Here is a 21,110-nt window from a genome sequence, read left to right on the forward strand (position 1 = left end):
ACACAAAAATTGTCCATCTTTGTTAGCATATTGTAACATTGCCTCCCTTACATTTACGTAATTGTTTTAGAATTGGTGTATTTTTATGAAAAAATCGCTTGCATAATTAATTTTATAAATTAAACGGTTTGCTTTTAGAAAACCAAAAGTAACCGTTGCACCTAAACTTTTCAAGACGCATTTAATGATGAAATAATATTTTTCATATCTCTTCTAGTTTTCGAGATCTGAGTGTGACAGACGGACAGACGGGCAGACGGACATTTTGCACAAACCTAATAGCGGCTTTTTCCCCTTACGGGGGCCGCTAATAAAATCTGATTATTTTAAAAATTTTGAGGAAACTGATTGGTACCGTGTTTTGCCGCTACTTGATACGATACTGCAAGAAAGTCGCTGCATAAAAAGTCCATTTTAAAAAGTGTGTGTAATATTTACATACATACATATTTTATAAACAAATGTAAATGTTTTCTTTTAATTTTAACAGCTAGTTGATTAGAAAAACACCTTTAACTAATATGTATATTTGTTGTGAACATTTCTTGTACATTTTATAAATACATTTGACTTAGTGATGCTAAAAATCCAAAAAAAAAATAAAGGTTGTTCTTTGTTAATATATTGTATAATTATCTCCCTTACATTTATGTAATCGTTTTAGAATTGGTGTATTTACAACGCTTCCCCAGACCCTTTAGCTAACAATGAAACGGCCACCAACGTCACTTCTTGTTTTTGTCGAACCCTGAGAAACACTGCTCTAGTTGTAATATGACCACATTTTGTTATTCTCTGTTATATATTTATATATCATTCTTTTTATACGTTTATAATTCTATACGCTGAGCTGGCAGAGAGAGAGTCAGACCCAGGGACTAACCTACAGAGATGTCTACAAGCGAGACATGAGAGCCGCGGGCATCGACCAAAGTATGTGGGAGGAGATAGCCCAAGACCGGACAGCATGGAGACAGACTGTACGTTCTGGTACGAACTTCGCCGAGAGAAAGAAACGAAGCTGCGTCAGCCAAGAGAAAGAAAAAGAAAGCTGCCCTGTCAGCTAGCCCTAGGACAGATGGATATACATGCACGAACTGTGGCAATGCCTGCCGCTCCAGAATTGGCTTGATCAGTCATTCCTAATTCTGCCCAATCTCAAGACGTAACCAAAGCCAGTGACTCATCTGGGAGCATCCATTGTCTTCCGAGACAGAAGGAGCCATATATATATATACATATATATATATATCATGGGCGTAGCCAGGATTTTTTTTCGGGGAGGGTTTGGGGGGGGGGGATTCCCCCCCCCCCCACCCCCCACCCCCGCGGAAAAAAAAATTATATATACATATATATATATGTGTGTGTGTGTGTACATAATTAATCTTTGTTACATTCTGACCCTTTCGGAAGACGTTTATTGTTTATTGTAAACTCCCCGCCCTTGCTAGCAAGGGGTCTGGGGGAGTTCGCAGCGCTCCCCCAGTGCGGGGCGAAGCCCCGCCACCGAGCACTATTTCTGGTATTGAAAGCCAACAAAATGCATATTCTGAGGTATCTACAGTGCATTATCTTGCTATTAAAAAGTTTTATTTCAAAAACCTAATGTGCTATTCTTACTGACTTAGACCCTCTCGCGCCGTTCGGCGCATTTTCCGGCAAGCTGTTTCCGCAACTCTTATTTTGCGTAATTCATTTTGTGTGAGAACATGTCCCGTAAAACCTCATGCGACGCTCTGTCACAACCTTACTAAGGATTCGACTCCCAGTTCGGCATAGGATTTCTTTGATTTAGACCCGATCTCTATGACTGACTCCTAAAATCTGTCTTAGCCATCTTTGTTGAGACACATTTAATGATTTTCAATTTCGGCAGAAGACTATTCACACTTTATTAATGGAGCCCAAGCCACTGGTAGAAATTTGTAACCTTTCTTGTCTACGCTCTTGGAATTACATGTCTGTATTTCGCTTTAGATTTTATATCATCGAAAAGGAAAGTTTTTTCGTCAAATCATCTGTTGAGGGGTTTAAACCAAGAAATCTCTGGAGTTTTTTTTGTTTTGTTTTTAATTCAAAACCCCATTTAGCTACGATCTTAGAATTTGGTGACTGTAGTTTGTTTTAAAATAATATTGAAGAGAGAGGTTTTCAACTCTAAACGCTCTGTATGGGAATTTTAAACCCAAAACCATATGGAGGGGTTTTAAACTTTAAAGAAAAAGCCATCTGGAGGAGGGGGATTTAAACTCAAAACCCCTTTGGCTACACTCATAGATTTTATAGTGTGTAATTTGCTTTTTTTTTTATATTGAAGAGGCACTTTTTAGCTTCAAACCCCATCTGGAGGGGGGGGGGTAAACTCAAAACCCCTTTGGCTACGCTCATAGAATTTTGAGTGTGTAATTTGCTTTTTTTATATTGAAGATGGGGTTTATCGTAAATTTTGGAGGGGGGTTTAAAATCAAAATCTTCCTCAACTGTGGTGTTGGAATTTGGGGATTGTTGTTTGCATTTTTTTTGTTTTGTTTTATAGAAGAGGGGGATTTAACTGCAAAAACCTCTGGTAGGGGGTTTAAAATTCAAAACCCTCTGTAGGGGTGTTTTAAACTCAAAGCCCCCTGGTAGAGAAATTTGTATCTCAAAACCCCCTGATAGGGTTTTTTTAAATCTCAAAACCCCCTGGTAGGGGGATTTAAACTCAAAACCCCCTGGTAGAGGGTTTTTAACTCAAAACTGCCTCGGCTGTGCTGTGGTAAGTGATGATTTAGTATTAAAATCTCACCTAAAATAAACAAAATGAAAGCAAAAATCAGTCACTTAATTCCGTCCCCCCCCCCCACTCGCAGGGGGGGGGGATTTCATTTTGGGTTTTTCATTTGGGATTTTCATTTCAATATATATATATATATATATTGGGTTAGACTTTGGGCTTGGAAATAAATCACCCCCTCCCTCCTCAAAAGTTCCGCTAGTGATCCTGAACAGCTTAGAATAGATGATGACTACTTTGTAATGTATGGCTATTTTCTAATGGTATATGTACGCTACATACATGTGTTATAATACTATTTACTATGGTCATTGAATACTTTTATTTGGATACTATACAACTCTGTGATTTCAATAACTATGGTAATTTGACTTTGTTACTTACTTTAAATCTATTAGCTCCCTACATCTCAAAGGAACGTGAATTATAACAAGACGTTTCTCTAAAGATTTACTTCTAATGCGTTGGTTCCATTATGTCTTGAGCAACCAGACTGTGAGCGCCATTCGCTAAGTCCATTGGAGATCTGGTCATAAACTGAGGCGTGTCAACGTCACATCCATAAACTCCTGATGTTGGGCTAGTCATAATTTATTTATTTTGTAAGAGTCGAGTGAAAAGAAAAAAACAACAGAAATAAATCGTGACAAGAGACACCTGTCTACAATTAGCATAGATTGCCATAGATCTACATACAATTAGCATGAGACACCGCACCATACATTTTTTGTGAATCAAGGAAGCGAGATGCCACAAAATGTTAACAATTCATACATGTACCATTAAATTTAAAAAGAAAAAGATTCCTTAAATTTTAAGTTACTAATAGAACTCGATCTTATGATATTGTTATAACTTAAGTGAGGCAACTCAACGAGGCACATACATGTTTATTCATACGACACCACAGGTACACAAAACAACATCTATCTTAGGCACAGTCTTTTCACTTCGGCTCTCAAATTGGAAATCGTTTGTCTCCTAATGTCAACATCCTTTTCTAGTCTGGTTACTAGAGGTGCGCATCTCTGCACTAGCCTGGACGGCGGTGCGCATGGCAGAGTCATAACATTGCCCCCGTCTTAGCACTTTTCGTCCCGAAAAGAAACACTGCAGCCGAGGTTTAACAGTGCAGGTGGAGGTCGATCAGTGGGAACCACAGGCGGCAGGGAGCGTGTTCCCCATGAAGCCATCCGCATTGTTTTCCTCCAGTGCCGCTTTCTCTTTCTACAGTTGACCAGGCTGTTGTTGCGACGATGATCTGACCGTTTGACACACAAGGAGATAGTGTCGAGCACTGTTTTCTTTAGCACAGCCGTTGATCGGACACGCTGTCTCTTCAGACCTTCCCGACAGACGCCTCTCAAGGGAGCTGCAGGTTCACGTGCAGCCACGTTGCAAACAAAGTCCAATGCACCGCAGTCTTCCTCAGCTAACAGCCTCACGTCCAGAAGATAGGTCTCTTCAGGTTCAAAAGGAAAATGTCTTAACAGCTCAGATTTAGAGTGGTTAGATTGACATTCATCTATGCCAATGTCGATGATGATGGTAGAAGTACACATGCCCTGTTGGTGGTTTTCTTGGCATCTAAATTCTATGTGTGATGCGCCGCACGTACAGTTCATGCTAAACTTCTGGATGCAGTTGTCAAGCTTCGAATTTCTCTCGTGAGCACCGGCAGATAGGCAGAGGTCTTTAAGGTCCATAGCAACAGGCTTGAACGCAGACCCAACGTTGTCTTGATCAGTCCAGCTCATTAAGGTACTGGTAACAGGTACAACAGGAACAAACGCTTCAGGCACATAACAGACTTCAGGTAAGGTACTGGTAACAGGTACAACAGGAACAAACGCTTCAGACACATAACAGACTTCAGTTTCTTCATTTGTCTCTTTCCGTTCGATTCGGTACATTCCGTTGAGATCGTCGCAGCAATCGTTGTCCCGTTTCTCGTCTAGAAAGTCACGCCCACAAGACTTGCCCACAACACAGCCATACACGGCGCTCCAATCCCCAGAGTCTCCGTCACCACAATTTTTGTGCAGCCACAGTCCTGACTATGCAACTTCTTCACCAACGAGTCTACATGCAACTGCTTCTTTACCAACAAGCTTATTTCTTCTTTCGCTTGAGACACCATTTTATCTACCTTGTTAATTTGTTCACACATTGCATCAATACCTTCATGTATCTTGTTGCAAATGAGATAAAAAATCTCCGGTTTAATTTTAAATAGGTAGGTATCTGGATCTTCGTCTTCATCGATCAGGGCTTGCCGGAGACGAGCTGTAAGCGCCTCATTGGTACCACCAATCTTCATATATCGGTAACGAAGTTCCCGCCTTAGCTCTTTAACTAAGAGTTGGTCTAGTTGTTTCAAAGATGCCATTGTGATCGAATCCTACCTCCTCTCGTTGAGTCACCTATAATCCCAGTTCTGATACCAATTGTAATAACGTAAGTGTGGCAACTCAACGAGGCACATATATGTTTATTTATACGACATCACAGGTACACAAACAACATCTATCTTAGGCACAGTCTTTTCACTTCGGCTCTCAACTTGGGCGGAAATCGTTTGTCTCCTAATGTCAACATCCTTTTCTTGTCTGGTTACTAGAAGTGCGCATCTCTGCACTAGCCTGGATGGCGGTGCGCATGACAGAGTCATAACAATATGTTGAGAATCGTCTAATTCAGTGGTAGTTTGATATTTGATAATTTGGGTTTCGGCAAAATTTAGGCCATGTCGTGCCCATAATCCCTCAATAGTTACATCCCCTTTATACCTCAAGAGCTTAATGTTATACAGCTAAGTTAGCTTAAACCCCCCTATGGGTCAAAATTTTTGAATTTTTTTTTATTACTGAATATTATACAGTAATCATTTCTGAACAATTTGGTGTATAAAGCATGTCAAAATTCAAAGTGGAAGTATTTTAAATATTTTTTTTATATTTTGTATACTAGACATTTATATGTCACCTAATTAGTATGCAAATTTTAAAAATTTTATAACTTTTTTATTTTTGGTCCGATTTCAGTAATTTTTTCACCACAATACATGAAAAAAAAATCCTCTATGTTCCATAAATAAAACCTGAAAACAATTAAAACAAACGTTTTCATTGGTTTAAAGATACATCTTTATGTGGTTTAAACCAATCAGAAAACACTTTACAAATATTGACCTGGAGAAACATGTAAACATCTGCGCGGGTATTTTTAGCCTTCCAACCCTTTGCTGAGAAGCTACGTGGCTTGAAAAAGTTTTAGTACTTTTGTTTTTGTTATTTGCTATCAGTTCTCAAACTCAATATGGATAATAAATGGGATCTACACTTAAATTTTGAAAGGTTTACCTAATATAAGTAAGCTTTGCGGAAATTAGCTCATTCAGCCCCCATAAACAAAGGCATGATTAGCCATGATTGCTACTAACACTAGTCTAGTAGAGTACTAGACTAGATCTAACTACTAGTAACTAGACCTAGTTCTCTAGTCTAGATCTAGCTAGTCTATTAGCAATAGTCTAGTCTAGATTATAATCTAGATCTACTCTTTGCATTTTAGATTTAGGTCTACTAATAATCCATAATAAAAGCAGACCTAGATCTAGATCTAACTAAATATAATAGTACCATAGTAGATCTAGTGTAGCAAATGATAGTAGTTAGATCTAGAAAGTAGATTTAGTTCATTTAGACTTTAGGACAATACTGTCACTTGACATTTATGGAATTGATGAAAAGCTTGAATCTTATTTTTAGATCTAAAGCCTAAGAAATTTCAAAAATAATTTAAAGTACCAGTACCAGGATTTGTTTGTATATATAGATCTATATATAGAGACATAGTTTTACATAGGGCTGATAGGCACAAGGTGACCTAAAGTTTTCTATATCATCCATGGGTCTACCTCAACCATTTTCCTGCACTGTTTTTAAAACATAAAGTTTGCAACAATTAGTTGAAAAGCTGTAAATGAAACTAGACTAGTATTTAAGGCGTAATTCTTTCGAGGAACGCTCGACAAATCCAAAATGTTGATGAGACCTTCCACCATATTATCATCCTAAAATTGCTTTTTTTGGTAAAAGAAGTCTTGAAATAGCAATATATAAAGCTAGTTTCATCATATAGTGAAGGTGAACTACTCAGTTTAAGGTTATATAGCAAGTTCAGAATATTTTCCTCCATAAATTACATCCATGTAGTATACCTAGAATCTGAGAAATCGCATCCTATCGTCAAAAAAGATAGGATATAACAGTACAAAAAGCGTTGAAAAGTTTAAAAAATAATATTAGGAACACAGATGAACAATAGAGATATTAACTGTATAGCAGAAATGTTTTTAAAAACACAATAACTTAGTTTTTATCACAGAGATTGTCGTTTTTTGCCGTTTTCTCCTATTAGCCATTTTCATATTTTTTTGTTCAGAGTTGGTGTGATAAAAAATTTATTTATGAATATTTTGTCTTGAAATTTGGCACAAATAATGTTCTATATATAGGTATGAAAGTGAAGCAGAATAAGTAGAAAAGGTTGAAAACTTTAAGAGTAATTAATTTTTTTCTATGCCTACCCCCCTATAAAAACTTGAAATAATGGGCCGCAACCATGCTTAGAGCTATAACTTTTTTTTCTATTTAATGAATTTGGTTTATTCTGCTTCACAATCTTCTACTAGTATTGAATAATCAACAGCGGAAGTTTTATTGAATTAGCTTTAGTAGTTTTCAAGAAATCTTGACATGAAAAATAGCTATTTTTTCATCATTTTAGCTAAAAATAGCACCAAAAAAATGTTTTTCTCAAAAAGTTGATAAGATATAAAGAAAAAATATTTATTTTCTTCTTATTTGCATGCTGACACATAATAAAAAAGCATTTTTTTTTTTATTAAAACATGTAATTTCTATTTGGGGGTTTAAGCTGTCCTTAAAAAAAAAAGGGTTATTTATAGCTCAGTGGTAGCCATTTTCTTCTGTTCTGGGGAAGGGGGAGTAATCTTTTTCCGAGTCACTTGAAGCATCACCTCAAAATGTATCTAGTCCAGTGCAACCATTGCACCTTCGTTATTCATGTGAAGAAGTTACAAGAAGTTTCAAGGGGTCCGGCAAAACAATGCGGAAACTGCTCGGACACTGGTCGGCTCACAGGTTGTAGGTTATGCATCACTTGACTAGATCCAGGTTCCATGAAGTAGTGACTTGAATAGAGCTATTCTAAAAAACGTGTCTATTAAAACGCACTAGAAAATAAGACTTTGGGTGTGTTTAGTTAAAGTGAACTTCAAACCGAACGCTTTTTTTTTTTTTTTTTTTTATAGTTTTCAGTGTGTTTTAGTATAAGCGGTTTTTTATTCAAATATTATTTTTATTACTTTTAATTACAATACCTATATTCAAGTCAGAACCTCACGGAGGACGGAAATGGGACGCTGATCTCAAAAACGGCTCTAAAGATTTAACTAGAAATCTGAAAGTTTATCGTATATATGAGAAAAGAATTACTACCTCGTTGGCCACATGGGCAAAACTCTAGTTTGACGTTTATAATTTTTTGAAAGAAAAATATAAATAAATGTAAATTTGGCTAAAAACTAATTCTAGGTCTAGATCCGTCATCCATTTTGAAAGGATCTTGGCGTTCGTGAATTTCCGAATTGATTTTCAAAAAACAAAAATTCATTTGAGAAGGAAAATTAAAAAAAATCAAGCATCCATTAGTTATTAACAGCAAATAATCTTACGAAGGTTAGTTAGCTGTATAAAAGAAGAATTTCTTTGTTTGTTTTGTTTACAAAGCTAGACTGTCTGTCTCTCTGTCTGTTAAAACGTTTGAACACATTATTTCTCCCTTACCCATTCTCGCATCAAGTTGACACGTTACAGTATTATTTATTGTACATTTAAAAACAAACACGAATCAATAAAAATATTTAATCAATTAGTTTTGTAATTATCGGTAATTAATGATTTGGTTTGATGTCGAAAAACGTCTACATTGTTGAGATATAGTTGTAAATGCTGATTTCTTCAACTTAGATAAGCGTTCTTTAAATGTATGAACCCTTCAACTTAGATAAGCGTTCTTTAAATGTATGAACCCTTCAACTTAGATAAGCGTTCTTTAAATTTATGAACCCTTCAACTTAGATAAGCGTTCTTTAAATGTATGAACCCTTCAACTTAGATAAGCGTTCTTTAAATGTATGAACCCTTCAACTTAGATAAGCGTTCTTTAAATGTATGAACCCTTCAACTTAGATAAGCGTTCTTTAAATTTATGAACCCTTCAACTTAGATAAGCGTTCTTTAAATGTATGAACCCTTCAACTTAGATAAGCGTTCTTTAAATGTATGAACCCTTCAACTTAAATAAGCGTTCTTTAAATTTATGAACCCTTCTTGTTCTCACTTGTATTTATAAACTTTCATTTGTCAAAAGAATTGTATGAATGTATAGACATGTATAAAACGTATCTCGGTTACCACATACAGTACACAATATATCTCAGAGTTTTTGGCTGTTTCGATGTACTATAAACTGTCATTTTGTTTTGAAAATGAAATGTCAATGCTTATTGTATACAGATATTTGATACTATGTGAAAACCCTATTTATTATTTAATCAGCAACTTTATTTAAGGGTGGTGCATCTGAGAATATTATTGTGCAATGTTATAATTTGTCCATCTCTTTCTCTACTAGCAAACAATATCGCAAGGGCCATATGTAGAAATTATAGTTTCTATTGTAGTCGAGGTAGCTGAGTGGTTAAGCGCTTGATTTCCGAACCGGGATTCCCGGGTTTGAATCCTGGGATTTTCATGTTCGGGATCTTTTGGCGCCCTTGAGTCCACCCAGTTCTAATGGATACCTGATTGTAGTCGGAGAAAGGTAAGAACGGTTGGTCGTTGTGCTAGCCACATGACGCCCTCGTTAACCGTGGGCTTTAGAAATAAATGGCCTTTACTTCATCTGCCCCATAGATTGCAAGTTCTGAAATGGAAACTTTTCTACTTTGTAACGAAGAAGAACATAAATACCAGTACATTGTAAATGTAAATATTTTGTAATGAATTGATAGTTTACAGTTAGAAAAAAACAACAACAAAAGAAAACTTTTGTTTGAATTCTTTACTCCCTCACGGAATAAAATCATATCATTAGGAAATAGTTGAAAGACCTTGACTTTAAACTCACCAAATGCTGATATTTTTATATAAACTATGTAGATATATACCTTGATAGTTGACGAACGTATGCCAAAAGTAGGTGAGGAGGTGCCCCATGAACAGGCGCCAACTGGCTCTAACTGACAAGATAGCACCTGGCTCGGGAACGAGACAGCTGGAGATCACTTCCAAATGCCGCGGGATACACCTTTGAGGCCAAAAGGAAATCCACTGTTGATGACAAACGTAGACGGCAAAAAGAAAATCTAAATAGACCACCGGCGGAAAATGGTTATGTCTGCACTATACGTGGCAAAATATGTAGGTCACACGAAAAATACTGCATTCCTAATTAATCTTCTGACTCTAGGACAAGCCTTATTATTAGTCAACATAAAGTGCCCCGGTCTGCATATAAATACGACAGGTATTTAGTGACATTCAAACAATGTAACGTAATGTAATGTAAACAATTATATTATCACGATTATTATCAGATTGATATTTTTAATTTTTGGTTATCTAAAATACTCCGTGCCGATATATATTTACTCAGGATTCTACCGTGCGTACAGGGTATTTGATACATGAAAATATTGAAATCACATTCAAACATACACTTTGTCGTGATGTAAACTGTAACAGAATCAAAGTGACATGAGGGATATTCAAGTTTTAAATGAAATATATTTAAACATTCTTTATTTTCAAACATTTTATTGTTTTGTAATGTTTTACACTATTATCTTATCTTATTTTATTAAATACAGACGTTACTTAAAAAAAAGATGATTACGTCCTACGCGTCATGCATTTAGTCATGTCTGTTAACCAATGACTTAAATTCTGCCAAGTCACTGGTTTTCTTGGCTGGCTCAGGCAACCCATTCCATGCTCTAATAGCACTAGGGAGGAAGGAGGTTTTGTACAAATTTGTCCTAGCATATGGGACTAGGAATGTGCCTTTATCTTTGTGTCTTGCAAAGTATTTTATTAGTTTTCTTTTTTGTATTTGAAGATTATGGTTTAATGTTTTATGTATAATTGCTACTTTACTTTTGAGTCTTCTGTCCTGAAGGGCCACTAAATTTAGTGATTTTACTAAAGGTGTTACTCTTGTCAAATATAATTATAACGTTCTTTAAACTTTCAATGCATGAAATTAAATTGATCAAAACACAAACTAATCCAGGTATCAATAAGTTACATTGTTGTCAATAGTAGGTCTTATACATTATCTTTTATGATGGTAGTGATATAAATTGGCTTTTGAATTTGTACAAACTGATGTCGTGTAAGAATAGGACCAATCTTGTTGCAGTTAGCTCATTCAGTTGAAGGTATTGAGAATCTAGGGAGCAAGTTATAAAACAACAAGCAATGAACTAAATGTACAGACCGTACTTTTAATTCAGTTCAACATTTTTGTGCCTTCGATTTTGTGCACAAAAAAACATCAGCGTAAATTCATTAACATAGACAATTTTATATCAACAGATATTTCAATTCAGTCAATACTGTAACAAAGTAAAACAATTGAACACCTCTAAGTGGTACAACACAGTAACAATTGCTTTTACACGGAAACAATGGACGAATATTTAGAAGTATACTCTCTATGAGAGGTGAAATCTTTGAAGACAAATTTGTTTAGCAACATTTGTTACGGAGAGTGGCAGGTGTTTTCTTTACTAGTTACTACTAGAAGCATATTATTCAACTCTTAGGTCTATACATCGCTCACCTATTTTATTTTCCACAATTCTTTCTGTCAACTGTCATACACTTCTAGAATATTTTGATTGAAGATTGAAGTCACTACATGTGTCCATAAAACTCAACTTTGTCACTTGATAGTACAGGTGAGCTTCTGCTTGCTGGGTAACGAGGAACTAGTCACTAGACGAATTATACATTTGTTTTTATAGCCAGCAAACTTCTACATCACATTAGTTGTCTTTTGTTTCTTTAATTAAGTAGACGGCCATTGATCAGTTTTACATTCACTTCCACTAGAGTTCAAATAACATCATGCCAGTAGCAGGTGGCCATTGTTTTGTGTACAGTGTATTGCAAAAACACAATAAAAAAGATCTTGAAAGCAAAACTCAATACATTTACACATTTGTATTTCTTATTTAAACATTGCTGGAGTTTGTGAGAACAGAAACAAAATCAACTTGATTTCATTCAGATTCATACAATATTTAGATTCAGCTGACTTTCCAACAAAGTGCTCTGGATATTACACATTTTAGTTTATAGTCAAAGAAATACTGATATAATTCAAACTTTAAGTAATTTAGTGAGACATAACAAAAAAAATTAAGTGTAAAAACTATTGAAATAGTGAAATGACTATTAATATCAGTTGAAGATAAAAATACAACAAAACATTTTTACTTGTAGACTTTGTAGGATGTCAGTTACAAGCGAGTGATTTTCAAAGTCAAACTCTTGACTCTATTATTAACTACTAACTACATTTACAGTGTGTACTTGGACAGTAGCCTGCAGCACAGTTGACCAAACACCAGCCATCCATGCCTGGAGTGTTAGCGTAGGCCCCAGCTCCTGTACATGACTTGATCGCTGATGAGACTTCGCTCTTGCACGTGCAGTGAGAGGCTGGGCAGTAGCCCATTTTACAGTTGATTTGACACCAGTTGTTCAAGTCCCCCCTGCCTGGCACACCCTGGCACTCTGCTCCGCCCTTGTTTTCAGGAGTCGGGCTGGTCTCATAAACTGTCTCATAAACTGTGGGTTCCTTGGTAACTTGTACAGTGTTTTTTACATTGACTCCCACTTTGTAAGTAGGATAGACTCCAGGTATAATGGCAGTGCCTCGAGAAACGATTCGAACATCAGCGCAACCGTAGAACTCCTCCTGATATCCACATCCAATACATCCAGTCCCGTCAGCATTCTGACCCCAGCTGTTACCTAACAAAATAGTTGTATCATGGTAAGAATACATTTTGAAAGGGTTTATCAAGGATACAATAAAAGTAAACTTTCTAAGCCTACAAATGAAATGAATACTGTAGAGATATGCGACCTAATACAAAAAACAACTTTAATTTTAATGTGTATGTCAAGCCAAAATGTAAACAAAATGAATCTTGGTGTTTTAGTTCTTAATACACTTTATTTATAAATCTATTGTTTAATACTAAAATATTAAAATATGTTGATTGATTTTTATTGAATTTGGTAAACTCAAGAACTGGGATTGTCCCCTATCTACTGATGTACCTGCATGATACCTCCACTGAAGTACGCAATGTTCACAGGTGAGGCTCGCAGGTAGAACAGCATTCACTTGGAACATTTTAGAATCACTGGTGGCTATCATATATTTCGTTCCAGAGCCGTCAGCTAATGCCAGTGGGTAGAGGTCAAGACACTCCTGGGTTGTCCTTTCATTATTGATGGTTTTTGGACAAAGTTTGAATTCGAAAAATCCTGCAAGCAGCATGAATAGAAATGTAAACTAGAATGATCTTAAACTTATATGTCATCTTCCTTGTATTTCATTAAAAAAATTGTGAAAACTCATTTACAACTTCAAGACATATTTACAACTTCAAGACATATTTACAACTTCAAGACATATTTCAAGACATAGCTTTCATTCTTAACATTTTAACATTAAAAGTTCGCAGAAAATCCTTTACATTTTTAAATTAATGTTTGTTTAAATACGATGTCACGCGATTTCTTTCACAAACATTGAAATACAATCTTAAAATATATTTAGATTATAAGAATAATTTACTTTAATTAACAAGCGATTTGTTCGACATGATTATCACCCAATACAAGATTGTTATATAAATGACACAAATCTAGAGATTGCACTACTGTACAGACATCAAGATGTGCCGTGAAAACTGTCGAGACTTTAGAAATTCACAAAGAAGTTTTCAAGTTGAATAAATAAAGTGTGTGTGTGTGTGTGTGTGTGAGACAGTTGTTACTGTAGACTACTGAATAGTGTTTGCCTACTTTCGAATATTGTCTACCACTAAATGCTGTCTGTCTACTACTGAGTATTGTCTGTCTACTACTGAGTAGTGTCTGTCTACTACTGAGTATTGTCTGTCTACCACTGAGTATTGTCTGTCTACTACTGAGTATTGTCTGTCTACTACTGAGTATTGTCTGTCTACCACTGAGTATTGTCTGTCTACCACTGAGTATTGTCTGTCTACTACTGAATATTGAGCTCGTGCAGCATCTTACCGAACTTTCCTTTCTATTTACCTTTATGATTGGCTGTTTTTTTGTTAATACATTCACTATTTACCTTTATGATTGGCTGTTTTCTTGTTAATACATTCACTATTTACCTTTATGATTGGCTGTTTTCTTATTAATACATTCACTATTTACCTTTATGATTGGCTGTTTTCTTGTTAATACATTCACTATTTACCTTTATGATTGGCTGTTTTCTTGTTAATACATTCACTATTTACCTTTATGATTGGCTGTTTTCTTATTAATACATTCACTATTTACCTTTATGATTGGCTGTTTTCTTATTAATACATTCACTATTTACCTTTATGATTGGCTGTTAGATCTATTTGGATGGTCACGTTTTGCCCCTGTTCATAAGTTCGACTAATGATGCCTGTATCGTACAGTCCACCTTCTTCATTTTTTCTCTCCCCTTCGAACGGGTCCCCGCAAACACCACATTTATAACCTTTAGAGACTTGATACTGTTGACAGGAGACATGTGTATCTACTTTTATATAATGATCTTACGTAAGTATAATATGTAATAAAATTCATAATCAAACCTTGTCACACGTGTCACACGAGACCTAAAGAATAGTTGTCTAGTCTATACCAGAAAAAATCATCAACGTTGGTAGAAGCGAAAAATTTGGTTACAAAAGTTGACCAACTTGACCCAATTAATTTGGCCAAAGAAGTTCTTCAATAGTAAAGCCAAGCAGACTACTTGTTACTAGACTGTTTGAAATGACCTTTGAATAACCCCCAGGCAGCGGGACATGTTATCTTCTGCATCAATAGTTGACATTTTTAATGTTTAATTTCATGTCTGCAAAAATCAATAGAACAAAATGATATAGCCTGGGGGGTAGTTCGTGAGTTTGAATGCAAGCGTGGCCCAATGCGTCATGCGTTATGATAGATCAAACATGGAAGTGAACATAAGATTGAACAACTCAAGTAGTTCTTGGAGCTGCTCAGCTGCTGAACTAGGGTCATTCAGAGTGCAAAGAATATGTTCGCTCTAACTGGAGATCTTGAATGTCTCCCTCGTGTGTCAGTGTTGTCACTTGAAGTTGTTAGAAAACAATTTGGCACTTCATTGTAGAAATATAGTTCAAGAATCAAGTTCAACATTTCAACTAGACATGCGCATTTAGACAAATGTTTGGTAACTGTAGCGTGGCACACAAGCTGTTTTCACTAAATCCTCATTTTTTCAAACTTCTATCAACTCTGTCTTTCTGTCTGTCTTTCTGTCTGTCTGGTAAAAATGTTAAACTCGTTATTTCTTCTATACTCATTCCACTAATCAAATCCAGAACTATGGAGTGGGATGGGCGATATTTTTCCAAACCCTAACGCCAAGTAAACCCTAACCAAAAATGTGCATATATATATAATGTTTTACTTTGAAAAATATTCTAATATAAATTATAGGCCCTTACTACAGTGCAAATATAACCGATTTGTTGAAAAGATAAGATACCCCACAAAATTAGATTAAGGCTTTAAGGATCGCCGCTGAATAAAAATTATTCGAAAAATAATATTAAAAAAAAAATCTAATTTTTAAGTGATACTTTTTGTTCAATAGGCATGTTTGTAACTTACAGAATTATAATTGAACATTCTAAACAACAAATTTCGGAAGTGGGAGGAGAAATTAAGTGGACCAATTAGATTCTTCTCTAATTTTTTTGCATTTTTAGAATTCAAGCATAAATTATGAGTTATAATCCCAAATTTACTTAACTAGAAAAATATTAGATTGAGTAAAGGTTGGAAAAAGGCGACTAGGGAAAGAATATTTGGGTTCAGAACTTATACTGAAAAATTTTGTATGAATTCTACATTTTCCAAAACAAAGTCTTTCTTAAGATAATTAAGATAAATTACATAAACTCTGTCGCCATATTGGACTATTCTGTTTTCATCTGGAAAGGGGAGAGGGACGGTAAGGTGAAAACGATTAATCCTCGCTCCTTTTTCTAATTTCTGCTAATGATTGCATTTGGCATTTTAAGTATAGGGGTGGGGCGACTCGATATAAGAATTTAATTTATAACATATATAAATTATATTAGTGACAGATTTTTTTTTATTTTGTAATTTCTTAACTATAATACAAAAAGAAAAAGTATTGATTTGTCCAATGGGAGGAGGGCTATTGCATGTATCGCCCCTCTCACCTGGTACAACCCTTTTTCATTTCATATTTACTAATTATAAGATTTGACATTTGAGTGGTGCGACATAATATACAAATGGGTTCAAATATCAATATGTAACTTATATTAAATAGATACTCAACTAATTTTGTTCACAAACTATGATTTCTCCATTAAAATAGGACTAGAGTGGGGAGGGCAGTAGATGCAATCCCCCCCCCCCATCGTATCGACAAAGCGATAGGGGAGCGATATAATATAAAACATTATATAGTAATTTAACTAATTTTGTTCACAAAACCCTAACCCTAACCCTATGATTTTTCCGTAAAAGTAGGACCGCCCCCCACCCACTAAAAGTTTAGGTGGGTAGGGCAGTAGATGTATTCGCCCCCCTCCCACCCAATAGGCCAACTGGCGAACGACATATTATAAAGATAAGTCAACAGGTTTTAATCATATAGAAACTTAATTAATTGATTATGTTAACAAGCTGTGATTTCTACAAATAAATTGGACCGCCCCCACTCGAAATTTTAGGGGGTGGGCGGAATTTATGTATCTATTCACGCACCTCCTCCCTACCCCACCAAATCGGCCAACATACTAGAGGGGAGGGGCGAAATAATCTAAAAAAAAGGTTGAAATATAAATAATTAGTATATATTATTAATGTAAGTAATACATTCGTATACAAATTGTGTGTGTGTTTTTTTTTTGGGGGGGGGGGGAAAGGTCCACCGACGAGTGGGGGGAAGAAATGGCCCTACCGCCCCCAACCCCCCGTATCCTCCAGTGACACATTATGGGATACATTTTAAACTTTTCACAAAAATTAACCAATTAGTCAATTAATTAATGGTAATTATTTTGTTTGATGTCGAAAACGGGAAATAAACTCTACATTATTAAGTGATATTATGTTAAATGTGGAATTCTTCCCTCAGATAACTTTGTTTTTAAATGTATTTTTTATATTTTGCTTGTTTTCGGACTTAATTTGCAAACTGACATTTCGGACATAAACATTCAGTCCCTAATGTCTGAAATCTTGCGCATATGATGGCCGGTAACCCTTGTTTATATTTCTTTTGAAGTATCTGACAGTTGTGGACTTGCAATGTTTGTTTTGTAAAATATGTACGCTGATCGCAAACTACTATTCCTACTTACAACTCTAGAAATGACAAAGGGTGAAAAATATGGGTTTAATGGTTCACTGATTTACGACTAAAGAAAAAAATTATATTGATCAATTCATGAAGTTTCCTTTCAGGCACCTCAATTATTTCTGCGACTTCCAAGTTATTCTTATTTGGAAACGTAATTGACCAAAAGTGAAGGATACTGAACACAATATCACGATGGACATATTGACTACTGTGGTACTTTAGATTGACATTGCTTAATATAAAAAAAATAAAGCCTGATATTTCTACTTTTCAAAGATCTAGATTTTATTTTGGTATGGGTATTTTTAACTCTCTATTTTTTTTCTTGTATATCCATGATGTAAATATTTACAGAAATGTAAGCATTATATTTATACAAACTAATAGATGACAGAAGTAAACTACTTCCTGCAATAGAGTGGGAAGCGTGGTCGAGAGGCCAAGTGCGCTTGAACTTGGCTTGGCTTGGCTACCTAGAAGGGGGCTCGAGGTTCGACACCCGACTCGGGCAGAGTTGTGTTTACTGAGCACGGAAAACCAACTCCTAGATACCCCCTCCCCCCACCGGACCACAAATGAGATTGGACCAAAAGCGCTCTGAGCATGCTATAAGCATGAAAGTAGCGCTATATAAAAGCTATAATAATAATAATAGAGAAACGATCTATAAGGAACTCAATAATTTGAGAAAGAGAAAAGAACTGATCAACTGCCAAACATTTAAAATGATCTAGCACATGAAAATACAAATGCCATGAATGGTCCCAGGTTTTGTTTCCAAATCCTTTCTTTAGCTGACTACTTCGATGATAAACGAAGCATATCAACTACAACAAGCAAAACATTTCAACATATTTTTTTTTAAACAAAGCTTATCTAAGGGAAAGAACCACACAAAAATCACTACCATATATCTTAATACTGCAGGAATAAACTCCCTTTTCTATTTAAAACAAAATTAATTAATTACCACTACTTGATTAACTAATTGGTTAAATTTTGTATTGCTTCATAATTGTGTGAAATTTCAATTTAATCCGAGAATGGGGTGACGAGAAAGAACGCGAATAACAATAAAATATCAGGTGACCGAGCCTCGCTCGGATGAATAATTTGTGAAGGAAGGATATATACCCGAAGTAATTTTGGGAATATTGTTGTAATTACGAAAATGAACGATCGGGTAAAGACTCAATCCAAAGAGTTGCTTTTTCGTTCTGTCAGTTCTCAATGTAATTGTACATGGCGATTTGAATAGAAAGTCCCCCCAACAGTAGGCCTATAGAAAACCACAGCTCACGTCTTAACGTTTTACATTGCTTCTTTCGCGTAAAACTAATGGGCTATTGTTGTAATTACGAAAATGAACGATCAGATAAAGACTACTAATCTGAAGAGTTGCTTTAGTGTTCTGTTAGTTCTAAATGTAATTGCACATGGCGATTAAATATAAAGTCTCTTAAGTCCTCCTATAGTCTAGACCAACCACATCTCACATCCGTCTTATAGTTTTACAATCCATCTTTTGCGTAAAACTATTGTAGGCCTACTATTATTGGCTTGGAAGAAAGTCTTTGCAGTGTTACTTCTCAGATGGTAACGTTCAGACATTTAATTATGGAATTAGTATATATTCATTATGGCTTTAGTACGAAACATGAAGTGACGCAAATCTCTACGTTATAGGGTAAAACAGTCACTTTGTGACAAAGTAAAATGGCAAATTTTTTCTTAATAGACTTAAATCATTGCATTAGTTTTCTAAAGAAACGTTTCCGTGGGGCACCTCTGTTACGCCGAAAAATATGTTCGTCCCCCATACGGGATACGTACCCTGCCCAGCCTGACTGTCGGACTATAAGAAGTTCATACCGGCTTTTGTCATCCATCCATCCATCCCAGTGGTGCTACAGCCCGTGGAGGGATATGGCCTGCTTTTACAGATCTCTCCATTCAGATCTCTCCTGGGCCTTCCGTCAACACGCCCTAACTCCAAGCTTTTTACCGAGGTTTATAATTAAATCAAAAGAGGCTGCAGCCTACGCAAACTCGTTGACCGCTAGATGGATATCATGTTTAGTGTGAGCAAGTAAGGCGTAGAGAAGCTGTGTTATGACCATTTCCTTTGTTTTGGTACAGGACAGTAGACACCGAAGCATGAACACATGGTAATAACTCACCAGCAAAATAATAATAAGGCTTGTCTTCGAGTCCGAAAATCAATGAGGATTGCAGCTGTGACCTACATATTTTGCCACAGACAGGGCAAGCATAACCATTGTCCGCGGTGATCGATTAAGATTTTCTTTTAGCGTCTGCGTCTGTCATCGGCAGCAGATTTTAGTTTGGTCTCAAATGTGTATCCGCGTCCTTTGTATAGATGGAATTCTTTAAGTCCGACAGTTACGCAGGACAGAGCAGTATCCTGTATGGGAGACGAATCTCAGACGAACGTATGCCAAAGGCAGTATTTTTTGGTGAGCTAAAAAGTGGTCGACGTAACACCGTAACGCTTAAAAGACCAGTTTAGGCGTCAACTTGCCTTAGCTGACATAGAAGATAGCACAGAACGAGACAGCTGGAGGTCACCAGCAAAATAAACAACAATGTAAAAGGTATCTACATCACTCTACGCAATTAAAGAGTAAACAATTTATTAAGCACTTAAAACACAATAACTAATCATACATCGGCACATTTAATTTCATTACTTTTCTTTCATAGTTCTATAATAAATCAATCCACAATAAGATGGTGCGCAAATGTTTAATTAGGTCTATTGATTCTTTAAAACTTGTTCTTGTTTGCAAAGAAATATTTTAGTGTACTGCGATAAGCCTAGTGACGTAAGCAGCGTTTTTCCCGTTTACGTCATGGAAAATTTTCATTTATAAAACATTCTAGCCAAAATTAATTTTTCGATAATGAGGCATTTTCAAACCGATATAACGGCCGACCTCGAGTTTTCCCGATGTGGCCAATGGGTTGAGAATTTTTTTCTCACTAATATGCACATACCTTGAAATTTTAAAGAAAATCGTTAGAGCCGTTTTTGAAATAAAATTTATATATATATAAATATATATACATACATACATACATACAGGAATTGCTCGCTCAAGAGTATAGGATATCAGACAGATCAGGGAATCAGTTGATATCAACTTTGGAAAAAAGCTGAACTAAATGAAGTAGCTAAAGATAGAGCTGAAAATGTGGAATTAAAAAAAATAGACTATAGGTAGATATTTAGATGGTTATAGACTGAATAGGAGTAAACTGATATGAAATTATATGGGCTTTTAGAAGACCAAGATTAGATACGATATTGAACTTATATATTGGCTACAAACAGAACAACTTTAGGACATTCTACTTTCCAGTGCTTAAAAGTTGACCAAATTGTCCAATACATTTGTAAAAGCAAAGCTTATTAACACTAGCGGACACACCAAAATGATAGCTAGTTTTTCCACTTTACAGCAAAACTCTTCAATATGCGCAATGCGTGCCCGTATGTAAATCACACACACACACACACATATATTTGATT

The 21,110-nt window shown here is 35.7% G+C and overlaps 1 protein-coding gene across 3 annotated transcripts in view; it reads right to left on the minus strand.

Moving 5' to 3' along the window:
- Nucleotides 1-12,078: 12,078 nt before the first annotated feature.
- Nucleotides 12,079-21,110, minus strand: part of LOC106060241 (uncharacterized) — a 38,261-nt gene continuing 29,229 nt past the window's right edge. For all 3 annotated transcript variants that reach the window (XM_056012706.1, XM_056012704.1, XM_056012705.1), the window contains exons 3-5: nt 14,534-14,696; nt 13,222-13,431; nt 12,079-12,909 (exon numbers count right to left, since the gene is read on the minus strand). In XM_056012706.1, the coding sequence (XP_055868681.1) occupies nt 12,443-12,909; nt 13,222-13,431; nt 14,534-14,696 (840 nt within the window). In that variant the 3' untranslated portion in view covers nt 12,079-12,442. The remainder of the gene's footprint in view (nt 12,910-13,221; nt 13,432-14,533; nt 14,697-21,110) is intronic.

This window comes from Biomphalaria glabrata, chromosome 15, assembly GCF_947242115.1.
Source record: "Biomphalaria glabrata chromosome 15, xgBioGlab47.1, whole genome shotgun sequence".
NCBI lineage: Eukaryota > Metazoa > Mollusca > Gastropoda > Planorbidae > Biomphalaria > Biomphalaria glabrata.